The sequence below is a fragment of the Solanum verrucosum genome, unplaced genomic scaffold (assembly GCF_900185275.1).
Source record: "Solanum verrucosum unplaced genomic scaffold, falcon-dt-bn FXZP01000007.1, whole genome shotgun sequence".
NCBI classification, from domain to species: Eukaryota; Viridiplantae; Streptophyta; class Magnoliopsida; order Solanales; family Solanaceae; genus Solanum; species Solanum verrucosum.
Window position 1 is genome coordinate 2332340 of NW_026020177.1, and position 22486 is coordinate 2354825.

General features: G+C 37.3%; 1 protein-coding gene across 1 annotated transcript; it reads right to left on the bottom strand.

The window, feature by feature from the left end:
- Positions 1-2868: 2868 nt before the first annotated feature.
- LOC125829043 (uncharacterized) lies at positions 2869-3821 on the bottom strand. Its single transcript, XM_049508321.1, has 2 exons — positions 3309-3821; positions 2869-3222 (listed from the first exon to the last, which is right to left on the bottom strand). Exons 1-2 carry the CDS (start codon positions 3819-3821, stop codon positions 2869-2871), a joined length of 867 nt encoding a protein of 288 aa, XP_049364278.1.
- Positions 3822-22486: the final 18665 nt, after the last annotated feature.

The window sequence follows — 22486 nt, forward strand, 5'->3', positions numbered from 1 at the left end:
ATGAAAAGCATCCATACCTTGACTAAGAATCACCACAAAATTTTGGGGAAGAACCTTGAAGATCTACAAAGCCTAGCTCCAATGGGTGTTTGAGCTTATGACTTGAAAATAGGTGAAATTGACTTAAAAACAATATATATATTTCCCCTTAAAATACCCAAAACACTCCTCATTTAATTGGACTAAAATAGAAAATGACCCTAAAGACCTTCATTAATTGACCCTTGCCCAGCTTCACGACTCACTCCACAAGCTGTGGTGAGGATCATGACCCGTGGTCCTGCCCGTGGAGTTGAGGTAGTAGATCCCTTTTTAGAGCTCAAGGCTCCGTCGCCGAAGGCACCCTCACGAGCACCTTCACGATTCATTAGTGGACCACTCCCCGTGGTCATGCTCGTGGAGGGTGAGGCAGTAGCTAGGCTACTCTTTTCCCCATGCCCCCATTCCCAAGTCTCCTTCACGAAGGGCTCCATGAGCCGTGGTCAAGACCACGAGCAGTGGTGCTTTCCGTGAAGTTGAGGCAGTGGCTAGCCTTTTAGGTGGCCATCTTTCCATGGCCAATGGATCTTTACGACCACCTTCACGAGCCATGTAGTGGACCACGACTCGTGGTCCCCCTCGTGAAGGTTGGGGCAGTAGCTCCTAGCTAGGGGCAGCCTTGGCCTGTGGCGTTGACTCTATAATCCCCATTTTAACCCTAATTGACTTACTAAAAGTTTGGGGATTCATTTTTATGATTTGTAACTTTATGTTTAGGCTCTAGTTTAACCTACCATTATCCAGGGTGTTACTAATCCATTCTCGAACTAAGAAGTGGCACTTTTCCCAATTCAACACCAGATTCGTCTCTTCACATCTTGCAAGGACCTTGTCAAGATTCGTCTAACAAAGATCAAAAGAGTCACCAAACAGCGAGAAGTCAACCATGATTACCTCAACAAAATCCTCCGTCATATCATGTAAGATCGGCATCATGCATCTCTCGAATGTCGTCGGTGCATTGCATAATCTGAATGGCATATACTTGAACGCATAGGTGCCATATGGACAGGTAAATGTATTCTTCTCCTGATCCTCTGGTGCAATGACTATCTGATTATAACTTGAGTAGCAATCCAAGAAGTAGTAATATTCTTCCCTTGCCAATCCATCCAACATCTGATCAATAAATGGCACCAGATAATGGTTCTTCCTAGTGGGATCATTTAACTTCATATAGTCCATGCAAATACGCCACCTAGTTATTGTCCTTGTAGGGATCAATTCATTCTTCTCATTTCTTATCACCGTCATACTGCCCTTCTTAGGCATACACTGTACTGGACTCATACATTTTCTATCAGATATGTGGTATACTATCCCAGCATCTAACCACTTTATCACCTTTTTTCTTACTACATCCTTTATTGCTGGATTTAGTCTCCGTTGGTGTTATGCACTCGACTTATGCCCTTTCTCTATGTAATTCTTGTGCATACACAACGCGGGACTTATTCCGTGAATGTCAGATATTTGCTAGCCCAGAGCTGCTTTTCTTTTCCTCAAAATACTCAATGTTGTTTCCACATGTGATTCAGATAAGGTTGCTGAAAAAATAACCGATAAGGTCTTATCTTCACCCAAAAATGCATACCTGAGGGGGGCTCGCAATATTTTTAGCTCCAGCTTGGGTGCTTCTTCGATGGAAGGCTTGGGTGGAGGACCCAACACCCTGTTCAAAGGCTCCCAGTGATCTCTTAACGAGCCCACACTTGACACATCCAAAAATTGTACAATTTCCTGTGCTTCAGCATCCCCACAAATATCATGTCCCACTAGTACACGCTCCAACGAGTCTCTGGATGCATTATAATGAGCTTCTGCTTCAAGATCTATCACTGTTATAGCAAACAACTCTCCATTGATTGATGGGAGTTTTAATGCTTTATAGGCATCAAACACTTACACTTTGTCATGCGCCTGCATAGTAAGTTGACCGGCTGCTACATCTATCAAAGCACGCCCTGTGGCCAATAAAGGTCTTCCTAAGATGAATGGAACCTCAGTATCTGGCTAAAAATTTAGCACCACAAAATCTACTGGGAATATCAAAGATCCCACTTGTACCAAGACATCCTCCACAACACCCTCTGGTCTAGCAACTGATCAATCTGCCAACTGCAAGATAATGGTGGTGGGTTTAGGACTACCCAACCCCAACTTTTTGTACAACGATGTTGGCCTCAAGTTTTTACTTGCTCCAAGATCACACAATTCTCGTGCATGGATGCTCTTCCTAATAGTGATTTGAACCATAAAGCTGCATGAATCTTTCAGTTTGGTGGGCACCTTATTTTGGATTCAGGAGTTGCACTCTTCAGTAAGTGCTACGGTTTCATATTCAGTCAGCTTCCTCTTATTTGCCACAATCTACTTTACAGACTTCACATACCTGGGTATACCCTGCAAAACATCTTCCAACGGCAAATTAATGTGAACTTGCTTTAAAAGAGAGAGAAACTTACCAAACCATTCGTCCTCCTTCTATTTTTTAAACTTATGAGGAAATGGTGGAAGTGGTTTCACTATTGGTTGCACTCTTTCTTCTTGTGCAACAACGTCACTCTTTTTGCTAGCAGACTCAACATTATAAACTTTTCTTAGGAGCCAACTCAACCAACTGTAACCCGCTGCGAGTACTTACCTCATTCAGTTGCCTGGGATTAGGATCAGTGTTTCCCGGCAAACCTCCTTGAGGTTGTGAGTTCTGGGCACTAGCAAATTGCCCAAATTATTTCTCCAGGTTCTGGGTAGCTAACTGGTTATTTCTAACATCAGCAACTAACTGAGCTTGATCAGCCATGATCTTTTTCAGCATCTCCTCCATGCTCATGTTAGTTTGATGATTACTAGGTTTCTCCCATTGGGCTCGTTGTTAATACCCATGTGCATTCCCCTGGGTCTATATTGATTCTGGCCTTGGGCCTGATTTTGATTTCCTCCCCAAGAAAAATTAGGATGATTCCTCCAACTGGGATTATAGAAGTTCCCATAATTCTGATGATCTCTTCCACGTTGTGCATTTCCTACAAAATTTACAGAATCTGGGTTTGCACCACATACCTCTGCATTATGATCTTCTCCTCCACAAATTTCACACCATATGGGTGGTTGTTGGACTGCATTCACTTGAGCTGGTTGTTGTCCCAATGATAGGTTGCTGAAGTGAGTGTTCATCATGTTCTGCATCGCAACAATTTGTGCAGTTAATGTTGTCATTGCATCTACCTCCAATATTCCATCAGTCTTCTGCACTACCGGTTTAGCACCTCATCCATTCCACTCGGGGTTAACTTGTGTGAAATCTTGTTCAACTGGGTGAACAACTCAGCATAAGTCTTCTCCAAATCTTGTCCACCTACAGCTGAATCAAGTAAAATCTTGGTGTTGGGTTCCGGTCCTTCAATGAAGGTATGGACCAACACCTCGTGAGACTGATGATGGTGTAGATAGCTTAACAAAATCGATTTAAACATGTACTCAGCCTGGTACAAGTTCTCTCCTCCTTTTTGTCGGAAGCTCAGTATGTCACTCCTTAACTTAGCTATTTTCCCAGATAAGAAAAACCTGATAAGGAACTTCCGTGCAAGATTGTCCCAAGAGGTTATGGAGTTCATGGGCTCAAAATTTAACCATCTTTTTGCTTCCCCTAGCAGAGAAACGGGAATTAAGGTGAGCCTCACGTAATCTGAGTTCACTCCAGTTGGAGTGTAGGTATCACTGATTTCGAGAAAATTTTGGATGTGAACTTGGGGATCCTCATGAACCAATGAACTGCCCATTTGTGTGCAATAGTTGCACCATATTATGCTTCAGTTCAAACCTTCCACCAGGTTTCTGAATGGATGAAGTCATGTTGGTGTTTCGTGAGATTGCCACGTCTCTCATTTTCATCTCAGCCATCACTATAGGTTCTTCTTGTTCAACTCTTGTTACAAGAGTTACTCATTCACTATCAACAAGAGGGACTAGGTAAGTGAGTCATCTTTGCCTTCTCCGGTAATGAACGAATCTTTTCGGTTCAGCTAGAGGCTCGTCCAAGTCCTGGTCGTCTTCCAGTTTAAGAGTTAAACACAACCTACAAAATGAATAGCTAAGATCAAGTTGTCAACATTTGCTTTTTTACTTCAGAAGTTAGATAAATAAAATACTTTCTAATTCTAAAGTCCCCGGTAGCGGCGCCAAAAACTTGTTGCGTCCAATCGTACACGCAAGTGTACGTGGTCGTTCAAGTATTAGAGTAGCTCTTATTAAGAGTCGGGTATCATACCCACAGAGACTCACGACTATAATAATTTGATTTTTCCAATACTTTCAATTAAATACAAGTGTTATCAGGATTAAAGAAATGATTTATTTTATAATCTGAAATTTAAGTAAAAGCTAAACAAAAGTGATTCAATTTCTCAAGGGTTCGAACAATGATTGGGTAAAGTCCAGGGTTGTAGCTCACATCAAGAATCATGCACATTATCTTGTCAAACTGATATTCATCAACTATCGAATCAATGATAACAGGGTTAAATATATGATTATGGTCTCCCGACCTCTAATCTCCTACGATTAATGGCAACCTGACTACATTGTTGAGCGAGGATAGGCTGGACCAATTACCGAGCATTACGATTTCTTCCTGTCTAAAGACCAAACAAGGTCTCTAGGTATATCCCTATTCTAGATACAAATTAACTCTAATTCTTAAGAGAAAATCATGTTCCTCATTCCCCATGTTCTATCCTCTTATTCCTCTCCCAAGTTCAATTCAGACAAGATGTTTATTTCTGCGGTGATCAAGCACAAAATACAAAAACAAGAACATAAGAGAGATTCATATGATAGTTAATGTCAATCCATAAAACTTCAATAATTTACAATCATACTGTCGCCACAACCCTAGAACTAAGTAAATTAGCTACTCATAACAAGAATTTTGATTAAGCAATGTTCAAATATCATAAATAGATCGAAAGTAAAAGAGTTTAAGAATGAACCCTAAAAACAGATGAAATAGCTCTCTAAATCGTCATTCCTCAAATCCCAGAAAAAGAATAAATAATAAAATAAAATATGAGTCTATTTATAATTAAGTAAAATACGACCAAATATGGCACTTTGGGGTGTGACGCAGAGGGATTGTTAAACTATCGTTTGAGGACTTTTTCTCTTCTCCGTGATGTAGGGCTATCATGGACCATTCTGTCTCAAATGCTAATTCGTGAGTAAGAATAAAATCCCTCTCCGCGATGCAAAGATAGTATGGATCTTCCTTGATATTTTATTTTTCCTTCTTCTTTCTTGCTTCTTTTTAACTTGGATCCTCTCATAATTCAAAATCAAGGAAAGTTAAGAGTCAATTCTTGAGGAGTTCTTAGAGTCTTTTCAAAAGTCAATTGCAAATGCTTTAAACTTGTTTCAAGACTTGAGTTTTGAGTTGAATAAAGAGTAATGAATGAAGTTCATTTTCTTCAAAAGAGTATATGGGAACTATGTATTTCCAAAGAGTAAATCTTTTCACATATAAACAAGAAAGGAAAAATTGATTTCCAAAAGTGCCTTTGAGTTAGTTTTTGAGTAAACAGTAAATGTTTTCACATTTAAGCAAGAGATGAAACACTGATTTCCAAGAGTTCCCTTGGGCTAGTTTTGAGCAATTATCTCAAACCACATAAAGAGTTATGTTTTTAAACATATGAGCTAGTTACATTTTGGGAGAAATATTGAGCATCGATTTGGGGACAAGTTGAGTTCAAATAATTCATGGTCTCCACAAACCGTTTAGCCAACATGGGTAGAATAGGGTCATATTTTTTAGATGATTCCTTAGTGATTTTTAACATAGACTAGTGGATCCACTTAGTAGTTAGGTTCTATACCCCGGGCAAGGTATATGACGGCCCTGACAGCGTAAGGTAAAATGTTGTATCATTACATAGCTCATAGTGATGTTTGTCGGTTAGAGAAACTCCCACAAAGATATTTTGTATTCTTACATACACAGAGATATTTTGTATTCTTATATACAATGAGTTATTTTGTATTTTTCATATACACACAGAGTTTATATTGTATCGTTGCATACAAACTGAGATACTATTGTATTTTTCAATACACAGAGTTGTTATACACATGTTTTACAACTTTTCTTTATACTGCATTTATATTAAAATGAGTTTAGTTGAGTTGAGAAAAGGTATGTTCCTTCAGTTCCTTTCAAACTTATGTCTTGTTTTAGATTTCCCCTCGCATGCTTGTACATTCAATGTACTAATGCCATTTGGCCTGCATCTTTTATGATGCAGATACAGGTAACCAGGATCAGCATCCAGTGCATCGTTGATCTAGTTGATCTTCAGAGTTATTGGTGAGCCTCATTGCTTCCGGAGGATCCCCTTTTTTATTATTTTTCAGTATTCTAATTCATTAGGATGTCGTGGGTATTGTCCCGTCATCCATCTCAGTTGTTAGAGGCTTCATAGACAGTTAGTTATTATTAGTTCATGAGTCTTTCCATTTTCATTCAGTTATGTTGAGACTTGAGTTGCCACTCTGGCTAGTGAATGTTTATTTATAAAAGTACTTTTTAAAGTATTTTTATCATGATTAAGTCTTCCACTGAGTAGTAAGCTAGACCAAGTATTCGCTTGGGGCCAGCAATGGTTCTCGAGTGCCAGTCCTGCCTAGGGTGTAGGCTCAAGGCGTGATACATAACTAATGACTGAGTCAAAACTAAGGACTCCAAATGAGAGTAAATCTGAAAATGTCAATGGGAAGCAACCCCAAACAACTGAATACTGACTCTATGTCTGAAAGCCTCTACTACCGATGAGTTGTTGGGAGAAGTCCCCAACTAACTCTAAAAAATAATGAGAATATTGAAAATAACTAACTAAACCAAGCAAAAAATAAACGTCCTCGAACTATGAGGACTCACTACGGAAGCTGTTGAGGATAGGCTGGAAATCAACCAAGCATGATCTGAATGATGAATGCCCAAACCTATATCATAAAACGATGTGGCACAAAGTATGCGTCAGTACTTAGAATGTACTGAGCATGTAATATATATCTACTAAGTTGAACAATGATATAGTTGAACAATATAATACTGAATATAGAAATAGACTGTACTGAAATGTAACTGAAAGTTGAGCTAAATGTAATGACCAAGCACTAATCATGTAACCAATATGTTGAACTGAATATTGAAATTAATGCTGATAACATGTCAATGCAATGAGAGTATGACTGTGGGAGCTACTATTAACAGACATAAACCACGTGAGCTAAACGTGGACTCCGATGTATATGCCCCATCGAGAGGATCCAATATACCTTGACAAGGGTATAAAGGCATGATTGTGGTGTGATCACTAAAACGAATGCCTAACAGAGGGGACTTCTGAACCTACGTTGGCACGTAGTTTTGGGACTTTAAGGGTATGATGAACCCTAATCTAGCTCGGTGCTAAGTCTACTCCCAACTGAATGAAAAGCTAAAATGCAACTAAAATACTGACATGCTAACTAGGAATGCACATAAATATACTGAAAGATATGACATTCGAATTCTAAAGCATGATTTTTGGACTAATTTGTCTAGCAATTATATTTCATGAAATACTGATGATGAATAAAAACTAGGGTTCTGAGTTCTATACATGGGATTACATTAATTCTTCAAGAAAATAGGTAATCAGTGCAATCGAACTATATGAACTACCTTTCAATGGATTCCTTAGGTTTTGGAAACCCCAGGTCTAAACAATTTATGAGAACTTTGAGGAATTGATTGAATTCTAGGGACCTAATGGGTGAAAGGAACTCACTAGTGAAATTCCACATACCTAGCGACGAAATCTAAGGAGAAATCCTTTAGATATCGAGGTTGAACTTGAAGAAGACCTCTGCTTGTTCTTGGGAAAACAATCGCCTCTTTTCTTTTCTTTTCTTTTCATTCTAAGTTAGGTGATTTTAGGAGAATGAGGGATTTAGGTAGTTTCCGACTAGTTTACTAAGATTAGACTGAGTAAAATGACGTAGTTTAAGCATTAAACGACATAGTTTAAGTACCAAACGCATAGGAGCAAAGACCGATGTGACCATGACTTAAATGTTGCCGAACTGACTTCAAGAGGGACTTCACGGGACGTCATGATCATGATGGCTTGTCTAGCGGAAGATGCCCTACCCGGCAAGGGTTCACTAAAATGAGCATTTAAAGTTGACCCTAGGCAAACTCAGTGGCGTTGGAAAAAGGATTTAAATATCTTTAATTTAATAGATTGGTCCACCTAATTGATTTTGTGCTGAAATATATGACCGTTTAAAGTTGACCCTAAACTCTAAGTCTGACAAGTCACCTCACGGACAACTTTACAATTTGTGTGGAGCTCCACAGACTGTTTAGACGTACGTAGTGCTAAACCAATGACTTTGAGGGTGAAACTTAACTTAAAAGCTAATGAATTGACTTCAAGACAAGCTTCACGGGCCGTCATGAGCACCACGACCCATCAAGTGGGTCGTGAAGATTCTCTGCCCGACAGGGCTTTACTAAAACGAGCATAAATTTTTACTTCGGGCTTAAAATTAGGTAAATTTGGTGGTGTTAGAAAGAGGATTCAAATACCTTTAATTTGATAGGTCGTGGTCCACCTAATTCATTTTGTGCTGAAATATATGATCATTTGAAGTAGACTCAAACCTCAAAGTCTATCAAGACCCTTTCACAAGCCACTTCATAGCTCGTGTGAAGCTCCACATATCGTCTAGTGGTCCGTGGTACTTCACAGTAGCCATGGAGGTTTTGTGTCCCCCTCACGGACAACTTCACGGCCCATGTGGAGCTTCATGGACCGTTTAGTGATCTGTGGTCTTTCACCTTTTGTTGGGTGCACAACCATGAGTAGGGTGACGGGTCGTGGTCCTCTTCACGACCCTTGGACCCCCTATGTGGTTTGCCCTTCTCTCTTGTTCAATCTTAATTCTAATTTTTTGATGTGTTACAATATAACCCCCTTGGGGTCATTCGTCCTCGAATGAAGTCTAAACAAGGTGAGTTTGGAGGAAAGAGCTAAAATCCCTACCAACTGAATACTAGAAACTGATATCTAACTGAACTGAGTTTCATTAACATGCAAATATGCTGAAATGCAAGGATAACTAAGGGAACAAGATATCGATGCTGAATTACACAAGAGTAAACTGAGAGATTGGAGGGGAACTATTACCTCAAGCTGAAACGAAATTGGAAGGAAAGAGGTGAGGATAGTTGCCACCATGGCTGCTTCTACTTCCCAAGTAGCTCTCTCTACGGACTGACTCCTCCACAAAATATGTAATTGAATCAAATCATGCATAATAATATTAAATAATAACAATTGAATCATAATATATTGAAACCATGAAGATTTGACATGAAACCCTAGAAATTGGGTGAAGTTTAAAAAGAGAATTGAGTATCCTTTGGGACCCAATGGATGAAAGAAATCCATTGGGGAAGTTTCCACATATCTTGGAGATAAAAGACCTAGAGAGTAGATAAGAAACCTTTAAGCCCTGAAGAAACCCTACCCTTAAGAGCTGTAAGAGAATTAGAGAGCATGCACTTGGAAGAATTTTGGGATTTGAGTGAATGTGAGGGAATGGGTAGCTTTATAAGAGTCAAATCATTTGCATGGTCTTATAATAGTATAGAAATGATGTAGTTTAGGAATTAAAAGGATAGGAAATGACTCAATTAACCCTGAATTATAACTGTTGGAAGGGTTCTATGGCTTTGACCTAAGGTCTATAAGAATTTCTATGGACCATCCTGGTCAGTCGTAGGGTTGAGTACTGGAACCCAAAATCCTGAACATTTTCCACGAACCTCCTCTACGATCATTGCAACTTCTATAGTTCATAGAACCCAATTGCCAAAAATCTTCCAAGTCCAACATCCTTTCTTTGGGGACTGGTCTACGACCCGTAGACACTTCAATGACTCATCCTGTTGCACCATAGACCTTCATCGGAGACTTGACATTGTCCAAAATCTTACTCAACTTCTATGACTTCTTTCTATGATCCGTAGAACCTTCTACGAATCGTAGACATGCCTCGTAAACCTGTACCAATAACCTAAAATCTGCAACTAGTTTCCAAAGTTAACTTCCAATTTTTGAGGTGTTACAAGTACATAAAAGGCTTCCTAGGTGATCCAGTTTAATTATAGATTTCATCATTATTTTACAAACAGGTGCATATCATATAAATTTCAAATTTTTGACTATAAAAATATTGAGTCCACAAGGTAATATATAACACCTCAGAACTTGGTAAGTTGAATTGTGGAAGAAAATTTGCAGAATTGGGTACTAGTGCAGGTTGTACAAAACCACTTACGGACTGTACAAGGTCCTACGGTCTATACAAGGTCTTACGAGCCATATGATTCTGGTCACATAAACGAGTTGAGAGATTGAAAAAATGTCAAGTCCCATATAAAGGTCTACCGACTGACAAGATGGTCCATAGAAACCTCCACGAGCCGTAAGAAGTGTAAGTAGATGAAGATCAATAGTTAGTAATTTTAGGTGACTTCATGACTACAATTGAGACGACAAACCATACAAGGTCCTACAGTCTGTAGCCCAGGGTTCAAGGAAAGTGATTTTGACTCAAAGGTTTTTTGGACTAGGGGTTCTACAAGATATCCCTACAGGCTGTAAAAAGTTCAATGACCAGTAGGAAGGGTTTCTTGGTTTTTGGTCCAAATATTGGTCTTCAAATTTTATTCCACGGATAACCATTACAATCCGTAAAAGTTTCTACTAGGGATGGGCATAAATATCAAGAAATTGAAATAATTGAATCGAACCAATTTGGTTATTCAGTTTCGGTTCTTCAGTTTTTTGATTCGGTATTAGTGTTATTTTTTCAAAAGTTCAATTCTTCAGTTTGGTATTCGGTGTAAGGGTCTCAGAACTTCGGTGCACTGAAGAACTGAACTTTTATTAAAAATTTTAAAAAATAAAATTAATATAGGTACGATCATACAATATTATTATTTTGTAGAGGTATTATTTAATCGATAAATTAATATTTATTAATTTAAAGAGTGTTTCAAGATTCAACCTTGTAATGCTGGAATAATAGGAACTTTCATGAGATATTAGAAGGTAATGATGTAAGACAAATAGATCCAGGAAAGATTAATGTTTTGGATGCTATCAATTTTGCAATCCCGATTTGGGCAACAAATGTACAGCGAGAAATAATAGCAAATTGTTTCAATACAGTAAAATTCATTGGGGGAATGAAATCTCAGATAATTTGAATGAACAACTCGTGAAAACATCATTCATGAAAATGAGGTCATGATTGTGATCTCAATTACCGCAGTAAAATGAACGTCAATAACTTGTTGGATTATCTGGATGAAAATGATACATGTTCAGAGGTCTAGAGCTTAGAACAAATTGAGGATATCATCAGAAAAAACAATGTTGTTGATGAAGTTGATAGTTGATACAATACCTTTGGAACCAGTGATGCATAAGGAAACACTTATAACATCTAAAACTCTTCACAGTTTTATAGTGCAGTTCGAAAATACAACACCAAAACTTTTGGATGCAATAATAAAAGTTAGAGATGAATTTCAACTAGAATTAAATTTTAAGAAAAAATAAACCACTATAGAATCATATTTCATTAAATTGTCTTAGATATATTTGTACTTTAAAGAAATATTAATTTATAATATTAATGAGATCATATATTTATATAGGGGTCTCCTAAAAATATATTATCTTATTATCTTATTGAAATGTGTGATTTTTTCCACTAGCCCAAGTTGGGAACGGAGAAAATTATTATCTTAGAGAGATTATTAATTTACAGAGTATTAATTTGGTTAGATTTTACTGTATATATAATATGGGAATTCTCTTAACTAGAAATAAAAAAATCAAGTAACAATTAAATCATTCATAAACCAATCAAAGTAGCAACAAATGTATAATTCAATATTTAACTTCAAATATTAATTCCCAAAAGGAACCAAAACATATTTTTATCAATGTACATTATATAAAGGAACCTGTCTCCATCCTTGTTTTTTTAAGAAGTACTTGGAAGCATAATATTCTTAACAAAGCTAATTAGTCTTTTAGTTAGCACGATAAATGTTCCATGGAGAGACACATCATTCCTTAACATACTTTTAAATTTGCGGAATCTTATACTTTGATTTTGTCCTCATTTTATTTTACATTCGCAACGAAAACTAATTTGAAAGCACAAAACTAAATCGAAGGAAAGTAGAAAAAACCGAACCAGATCGAATTAGTTTGGTTTGGTATATGGTGCACACTTTTCTAAAACCAAAAACCGAAGAACCAAATCTAAGTTTGATAAACCGAAGAACCGAACTCTCACCCCTAGTTTGTACGGACCATAGGTCGGTCCATAGAGTCCCTGCGCAATTTTTGAGTCGGGGTTATTTGAGTCTTTTTATATCCTTTTAACTCCAAAAATATATCATTTTGGCCCTAAAACTAAGTCCAATAACTGATTTTACTCTTCAAAATCTATTCATTTCCTCTCATTCAGTTAAAACTCCAAATTTCTCTCAAGTTCATCTTCTCCAAATTCTCTCCAAGGCTCTGAAGGAATTTTCTAGGGTTCTTCAAGCTTCAGGATTCTTCTGGCAATTTTAAGGCTTTAATTACCCAAGGTATGTGGGAAATTCATCAATGACCTTTCCATCTGTTGAGTCCCAAGAAATCCTCAATTCTCCTTTAAGATATCATCTAATTTATAGGGTTTGTACATGATTCTTCGTGCGTTTAATTAATTATGTTTCAATTGATTATATTTAATCTTGTTCTGCATGATTTGATTCAAATTACATATTTTCAACGTCTTTCTTATAAACCAATGTGATATGCTTATTTTGACCATGAATTGAGTTGTGAAACTATGCATGCATAAAGGAATTGTAGTGACTACGCTTCTAGGTTACTTCCGATTGAAGTATTCTCAATGTGAAAGATTTTCATGACTTAGCCACTTTCTATTGAAGTGTGTTTTTACTATGAAAAGACTATCATGGTTTAGATGCTTTCGATTAAGTGTTTTTTAAACATTGATTATGTTATAAAATCATGATATTTTAAAAGAACTATTCTTATGATTTTTTTGAGTCTTTATAATTGAGTTGGTGTTACTAGATTCTCACCATTTCAAAGACTAAAGAGATTTTGACTTTAAGATTTCCGCTGGGAGTTTACTTAACACCAAGTGAATTTAGGCAATTCTCAAAATCCTTAAACTATGTGCCCTCATAGGATGTCCCAATTAGACAAGCTAGCTAGTGTATCCACCTAAGAGTTGGTGTTACTAGATTCTTACCATTTCAAAGACTAAAGAGATTTTGACTTTAAGATTTCCGTTGGGACTTTACTTAACACCAAGTGAATTTAGGCAATTCTCAAAATCCTTGAACTATGTGCCCTTGTAGGATGTCTCGATTACACAAGCTAGCTAGTGGATCCACCTAAGCTTTCGAACATGGTCCTACCTTGGAAAGTAGGACAATCATTTTTAGATGTGGGATAAGAAACCATAATCCATATTATAGTTCACATGATCTATATCGGTTAAAGTTAAACATTCCAGAAAATATATGATTCTCTTATTTAACTTATGTTTTTATACATATATTATGATAATTCTATATTTTATTGACCTTGTTTCCATGATTTATGACTTTAGCCTGTCATGATTTGATATGTTTTACTTGGTCACACGTTATCATGTTTTAGCTTATCATACTATCATGTTTCTTTCATTATGAATTTCCCTCATATTCAGTACATTCAAATTATAGACACGTGTATCTCATGTGTCTATATTGTTTCATAATACCATCTAGTCGTGGCTAGTTGGATTGCTCAATATTTGCTAGTGGATTGATGAGTCCTCATGGTTCGAGGGCATAAACATTATAAATATTTCATTGCTTTCTATCATTTCAATTTCAGATATTTGTGAGCTAAGGGTTTTGTCCAAGCCACACTATGATTAGTAGAGGCTTTCGTCAAACATAATAGATGTTCCGCTTATTCAGTCATATACTCTGATTTTTGGTATTTTCTATATTGTTAAAGATTTTGTGACTTATATCTCATTCTCTTATTTTACTCTCTTATGTTGTATATCATAGTGTAATACTTATGTCAATTGGCCTGTTTAGGGTCTCTCAATGTCCTATTCACCATGTCACGTCTAAGGAAAAGTTTGGGTTGTGACAAACTTGGTACTAGAGCTACGTTTTAAAGGTTCTAGGAGTCTAATAAGTCGCGTTGAGTAGAGTCATGTTCATAAGTGTGAAGCGGCCCATGTTTATGAATAAGATGCTGCAAAGCATTTTGGAAACATCATTTCTTTCATTATTCTAAATTGTGTGATAGAGTTGAACTTTATAAAGGTCTTCCTCGTAACTCTTATTCTATAAATTTTCAGAATAGACCTCCAAGAAGAGCTTCATTGAGAATAAATACTAGTGCCAATGTGGAACCCGAAGTTCCTTAAGTTCCAATTGATCCTTTGGCCGACAAGTGTATCATGCCAAGTTTAGAGCTACTTTCTAAGTATTGGCTTAAGTTATGACCGCTCAAGCTAATAGAGAAGTTGTAGCTCCCATGAACCAAAATATGGGTATGGCGACAACAACGGTAAGAGACTTCACGAGGATGAATCCTCTGGAATTTCATGGGTCGAAAGTGGATGAAGATCCATAGGATTTCATCAAGGGAATCCATAAGATTGTGGACATCATGGGAGTGACTCTAGTGCTAAAGGCAGATTTGGCCGCTTACCAACTCAAAAGGGTTACTCAAAGTGTAGTTTACTCAATGAAAGGATGAAAAGGTTATCGATACGGGTCCCTTAGGTTGGTAAAAGTTCAAAAAGGCATTTCTTGATCTTTTCTTTACCTTTTGAAATGAGACAATCTAAAGTGCAAGAATTAATAAATATAAGGCAAGGAAACATGAGTGTGAGGAAGTACTCTTTGAAGTTCACTAAATTGTCCAAGTATGCTCCAACAATGGTTGCCGACTCGATGGCACGAAAGAGTAAGTTTGTTTCGTGTGTGTCCAAAATGGTGATCAAAGAATGTCGAATTGCCACATTGATTAAAGAGGTGGACATCTCAAGGTTAATGACTCATACCTAACTAATTGAGGAGTAAAAGCTTAAGTAAAAGGCTAGAGAGTCAAAGAGTGCAAGAACAGTTGGTAGTGATTTCTCTCACTCTAGGTTCGATGGACATGGATGTTCTCAGTTTTGGCAAAAGTTTTTTTATCAGAATTCATCGATTGCTCTAGCTAAAATTTCAACAAGGATGTGGTATCTAACCCTAAGACTCAAGGTAGTGCTACTAGTGGTTAGAATTTCCCCACATGTAAGAGATGTGGGAAGAACCATCTAGGAGAGTGCTTAGCCGATTCAGGTGCATGTTTTGGTTGTGGAAAGTCGGGTCACAAATTGAGAGATTGCCCTTCACAAGATAGAAAGGGTAAGGGTGGTCTATAGGCTTAGCCTAGTGCTTCTTCTCGTGTGAGTGATGCTCCTCGTCAGAGATAGATTTTATGCTCTTCAGACTCGATATGATCATGCGGGTTCTTCTAGATGTAGTGACTGATAAATTGCGAGTATTTCGATTAAATGTTTATACATTGCTTGATATACGTGTTATATTGTTTTTTGACTCCTTATATGGCTATGAAGTTTGATGTTTGTCCCAAAATCCTTTTAGAACCTTTTTCAGTCTCTACACCTGTTGGTGAGTCTATTATCACTAGGTGAATCTATAAAATTTCCCAATTTCAGTTTGTCATAAAGTCTCTCTAGTTGACCTGGTAGAGCTAGACATGATAGACTTTGATGTAATTCTTGGGATGAATTGGTTTCATTCTTGATAAGCTTTCATAGATTTTCAGACCTAATTGGTCACATTCAAGGTTCCGAATGAACCTATCTTAGAATGGAAGGGTGGAAATTCAACGCCTAAGGGTCAGTTTATCTCTTGCCTAAAGGCTAGGAAAATAATCTCAAAAGGTTGTATCTATAATCTTGTTCAAGTTAGAAATATGGATACTATTGAGTCTATCCCAATTGTTAATGAGTTTTCGGAAATATTTCCTTTCCTGGTGTTCCTCCCAAAAGAGAAATAGACTTTGGTATTGACCTTCTTCCAAATACACAACCTATCTACGTTCTTCTATACCATATGGCTCCGACAAAACTTAAGGAGTTAAAGGATTAATTGAAAGATTTATTGGATAAGAATTTTATTAGACTAAGTATCTCACCATGGGGTACTCCAATATTGTTTGTTCAAAAGAAGGATGGTTTACTTCGTATGTGCAATGACTATCGGCAGTTGAACAAGGTCACAATAGAGAATAAGTATCTTATTCCAATGATTGATCTATTGTTTGATCAACTCTATGATGTTATTTTCTTCTTAAAGATTCATTTTCGATCGGGGTATCATCAATTGAAGCTAAGGGGAAATGACATTCCAAAGACGGCTTTTCAAACTTGGTATGATCACTATGAGTTATTGTTGATGTCATTTGGTTTGACTAATGCCTCGGTGACTTTCATTGAACTTATGAATAAAGTCTTTAAGCAATACCTCCACATGTTCATAATTGTATTTATTGATGATATTTTGATCTATTTAGGGAGTGAGGATGCACATGTTGATAACCTAAGGATAGTTCTGCAAATCCTCAAGAATCGTCAATTTTTCTTTAAGTTAAGAAATGTGAGTTTTGGTTGAGGTATGCTGCTTTCCTTGGCCATATTGTATTTAGTGAAGGTATCAAGGTTGATTCTAAGAAGACTAAGGCAGTAAAGAATTGGCCTAGACCTCTTTCCCTTTAGATATTCAAAGTTTCTTAGGTTTGGCCAGTAACTATAAAAGTTTGTGGAAGGATTTTTCTCTATTGCTTTGCCTTTGACTACATTGACAATGAAAAAGGTGAAATTCCAATGATCGAAATCTTGTGAGAAGAGTTTCTAAGAGTTGAAAGATAGACTCACTTCAGCCCCAAATTTTACATTACCGGAAAGAACTTATGAGTTTGTAGTTTATTATGATGCTTCGCAGATTGGTCTTGGTTGCGGCTTGATGCAACATAAGAAGGTAATTTCTTATGCCTCGAGGCAATTGAAGGTGCATGAAAAGAATTAACCAACTCATGATTTGGAGTTAGCGACAATGGTTTTTGCTTTGAAGATTTGGAGATATTATATCTATGGTGTTCATGTGGATGTGTTCACCATCATAAGAGTTTGCAATATGTGTTTAAGCAAAAATATTTTAATCTTTACTAAAAATTGTGGCTTGAATTATTGAAAGATTAGGTATGAATGTTCTTTATCATCCGGGTATGGCAAATATGGTTGCCAATACTCTTAGTCGATTGTCAATGAGTAGTTTTGCTCACATTGAAGATGGTAAAAGGGAGTTAGTTCATGATATCCATAGACTAGCTCGATTGTGTAACACCCCGTATCCGAAAATAGAGATTTCAGATTTCTGGTGTTATAGGTGGCACTCACGGACACCATCCACGGACCGTAGATGGACTCACGGTCCGTCCTGTAGGTACTCAGTCAGAAAATTTGGCTAAGTGTTGACCCACGGCCAGACTTACGGTCCGTAAGTCAGGTCACAGACCGTAGTTCGTGTCCGTGGATCGATGCCCCAAAAGCCCAGCTTCAGTCCTGAACTACGGTTGACCAGCGGACCGTCATTCGATCCACGGTCCGTAGGTTTGACTGTAGATCGAAGGTTAACAGCCAGTTAGCTGAAAATTCTGATGGGTCGACTTCAGATGGTCATAAATTTTAGCACAAAATGAATTATGTGTCCCATGACCTATGGTTAGATAGATAATTGAATTATATTTCCAACGCCACCGAGTTTGCTAAATTCCAACCTCCAAGTAAAAAGTTATGCTCGTTTTAGTGAAGGCCTGTCGAGAAGGCTTGACTTACGGACGCAATCTACGGACCGTAGATTGACCTACGGCCCGTAGGTCCATTCCGTAGGTCACTCCGACAACAGTTAATTCAGGGGTCCTTTAGTCTTTTCCTATTTCGTTTAACCCCTAAGATACGTCGTTTAGACCCTAAATCATGAGGTTTTAATTAGTTTAAGCCTAGAAACATAACTAGAACTTACCTAAGTCAAATTCATTAATCAAAACTTAGAAAATTAGAAGCAAGAAGGGAGAAAACGGTCAAGAACCCTAGTTCAAGAACGCAGCAAGGTTCCATCAGTTCCAGCCCCGAAATTGAAAGATTTCTCCGTGGAATTCATCACCAGGTATGTGGGATTTCACTAGTGGGTTCCTTTCGCCCATTAGGTCCCTAGAATTCAGTCAGATTCTTGATTCCATGATTATGAACAGACCTAGGGTTTCTAGAATTTGAACAGATCATCATGAGTTAGTTATTTAAGTGTTCCAAATCAGATTATCATGTTATTGCTCAGTTTATCGCATGAATTCCAGAACCCTAGCTATGTATTTCTTTAGTTCTTGAATTACACATGCTAGGTCAGATATTTCAGTATTCAGTTATACATGCCTCAGTTTATGAATGCATCATTATCAGATTAATTGTTGCATTCTCAGTTTGCATGTTCAGTTCGACCTATCCAGTATTTACAGAAATTCAGTCATAACCAGTTAACTACTTAATTCATTGGGAGTAGCATAATACCGAGTTGGACTAGGGTTTCAGCGTACCCATATAGTCCCAGAACTACGAGCCACGTAGGTGTAAGTCCCCTCTGTGGGCAACATCAGTTTAGTGATCACGCCAGCATGCCTCTATACCTTTGGCAGGGTATATTGGGTCCTCTCGATGGGGCGTATACATCGGACTCCACATTTAGCTCATGTGGTTTTATGTCGGTTATTAGCAGCTCCCACAGTTCAGTCAGACTCTATTGCATTGACCACATCTACAGTTCATTCAGTATTCAGTCAGCATGTTATAAATTGGTCATTGCATTCAGTTAGCTCAGTATTCAGTATCTATATCATGTTCAGATTATTTCATTGCTTTATTGCTTTGTTCAGTTATATGTTCTTTCAGCTTTACTCTATCCTGCATGCTCAGTACCTTTCAAGTACTGACGCATACGTGCGCTACATCTTCTCGTGATGTAGGTTCAGGTTCTCAGCATCCAGATCACGCTTAGATCGATTCCCGATCTTCAGTTCAGCAACATCAGTGGTGAGTCCTCATTCTTCGAGGACTAATGACATGTTTATCTTTATCGCTTTTAGTCTTTAGTTTCAGTTTTGCTAGATCTAGTTGGGGCATGTCCCAACATTTCTAGTCAGGTTAGAGGCTTATTTCAGACATAGTTAGATTCAGGTTAGTGTTTGAGTTTGATATTTCTTTTGTATTAAACTCTCAGATTTGATATATTCAGTTATAGTATATGGGTATTCCCTATCTTTTCAGATTTATTTATGAATTAGCTTCCACATCAGTTTATTATCTTTAGTATGCTCATGATCATGCCAGCAGGGTTAGCTTGGGATCACTTGTGGTCCTAGGTCCCGTGTCCGCGTCTTGGGGGTAGCTCGGGGCGTGACAGATTGGGTGTCCATTTGGTTGACTATGAGGATGGTGATATCATTGTTCAAAATGGCTCAGAATCGTATTTTGATTTAGATATGAAAGCTAAGCAAGATCTTGATTCGACTATGGTTAAGTTGAATAAAATGGTTATTGAAAAAAGTCATTGAGGCTTTCTCCAAAGGGGGAGATGATGTGCTTCATTACCAAGGTCGGTTCTGTGTTTTGAATTATGATGAATTGAGGCAATAAATTTTATCAGAATCTCACAGTTCTCGATATTCTATTCACCCAAGAGCCACCAAGATGTACTATGGCTTGAGGGAGGTCTATTGGTGTAATGGGATGAATGATGATGTTGTGGAGTTTATGGCTAAGTATCCTAATTGTCAGAAAGTAAAAGTTGAGCATAAAAAATCGAGAGGTTTGGTTCAAGACATTAGTATTCTTATTTGGAAGTGGGAAGATTTGAATATGGACTTCATTACGGGTTTACCTCAAACTCGTCGACAGTTTGTTTCTATTTGGGTTATTGTGGACAGAATGACTAAGGCAGATCATTTTCTTCCTGTGAAGACCTCATTTTCAGTGGAAGACTATGCTAGGCTATATATTCGGGAAATAGTATAGTTGCATGGAGTGCTTTTATCCATTATTTCTGACTGAGGTACTCAGTTTACATCTCAATTTTGGAGGTTGTTTCAAAAAGGTCTTGGTACTCAAGTGAATCTTAGTACGACTTTCATCCTCAGACTAATGGTCAAGGTGAATATACCATTCATACTTCGGAAGATATATTAAGAGTTTGTGTGATTGACTTTAAGGGTAATTGGAGTGATCATTTTCCTTTGATTGAATTTGCTTATACTAATAATTACCACTCAAGTACCAAAATGGCTCCATTTGAGGCTCTCTATGGTAGGAGGTGTATGTCTCATATTGTTTGTTTGAAGTTGGTTAGGTCACTTTGATACGGCTCGAGTTAGTTCATGAGGCTATGGGGAAGGTTCAAATTATTAGAGAAAGGTTGAGAACATCTCAAAGTCGACAAAAGTCTTATGCCAATGTTAGAAGAAGAGAGCTTGAATTCCATGTTGATGATTAGGTTTACTTAAAAATTTCACCTATAAAGGGTGTGATGAGATTTGGAAAATATGGAAGCTTAGTCTTCGTTATGTATACCCATATTAGATTTTAAGGTATTTCGGTAAGGTAGCCTATGAGTTGGATTTGCCTTCTGAGTTGGCATCAGTGCATCCGATATTTCATGTTTCATTGTTGAAGAAATGTATTGGTGATCCTACTTCTATTGCATTGGAGAGTGTTGATGTTAAAGAAAGTGTTTCTTATGAAGAGGTTCTGATTGAAATCTTGGATCATCGAGTCCAAAAATTGAGAAATAAAGAAGTTTCTTCCGTGAAAGTACTTTGGAGGAATTAATTAGTTAAGGGTGCTACTTGGGAGAACGAAGTCAATATGATGTCTTAGTGTTCTCATCTCTTTCCTAACATTCCCATTCTAGCCTAAGGTATTAGTTCCTCATGTTTACACTTTCGGATTCATGCTTTTTAGTTATTCTCATGTCTCCATATGCATGCATGTTCATGAAAACTTGATTCTAAGTTATGTTTTAGCTTAGGGTCGATTACTCTTTGTTTATATGCATTTTGATGTGATGTATATTGATGTTTGGTTGTTAGATCTCTTTCCTAATCTATTTGTGTTAACTTGAGTCCCATTCGAGGATGAATATTTTCAAGGGAGAGGTATTTAGAAAGAAAAGTTACAAAATTGGTTGTTGGCGCAGGTTGTACAAAACCACCTACGACCGTACAAGATCCTACAGTTTGTAGGAGGGTGGTCGTGGAAATGAGTTGAGAAATTGGAAAAATGTCTAGTCTGAGATAGAGGTCTACGGACTGATAGGATGGTCCCCAATACAACATACATCCTGATTCACAACAATCAATCTTATCAACCGGCAAACCCAAGTTGCGCACTAGCTTTTTTGTCTGGTAATAGCTATCAAGCACCATGTTATCTTCAGGTAAAGCCTCTTTCAACAATTGTGTCATTTGGTTATAACCTCTTTGTGACATATTGTTCTCCATTTTAATATTCAACATACGAGAAACAACTGCAAGTTGAGAAAGGGAAGAACCAAGATATAATTTTGCATCAGCAGCCTATAGCAAATCATAAAACTTTTTAGACTCGGGATTAGGCTCCTTCTCCATTGAAGGATTAGGATCCTCCACCATCGAACCATGGTCGAAGTTTGGACCAGCTGTATCCAAAACCATTTATCGATATGGATTATCGTATCCCGATTCAGATTGAGGACCACCATTTAAATCATTACCAGAAGAAATCTCCCTTATAAACTCTTTTTCCCCTTGATGTTTCCAAACAAAATAGTTCTCAACAAATCCAGAATGAAGAAGATGATATCTAACAGTTTCAACATCCATGTATTTAATGTTGTGACATTTTTTACATGGACATATAACATTGTTACCACTAATGCGATTTTGTTGAGAACATATAAACTGAATAAAGTTATTCACACCGATGACAAAACTAGAGTTTATATCCCCTTGACCATCCAACGTCTCATACATCCAACCACGCTCTAAATTATTCATGTTCCTAATAATATTGAAATAAACAAAATAATTAGAAATCCTATTTTTGTAATTTATACTACCAGGATAACCGCTAAAGGAAATATTATATCATTCACCTTTTAGTTATCTAAAATAAAAATAAATAAAAACTAACACAT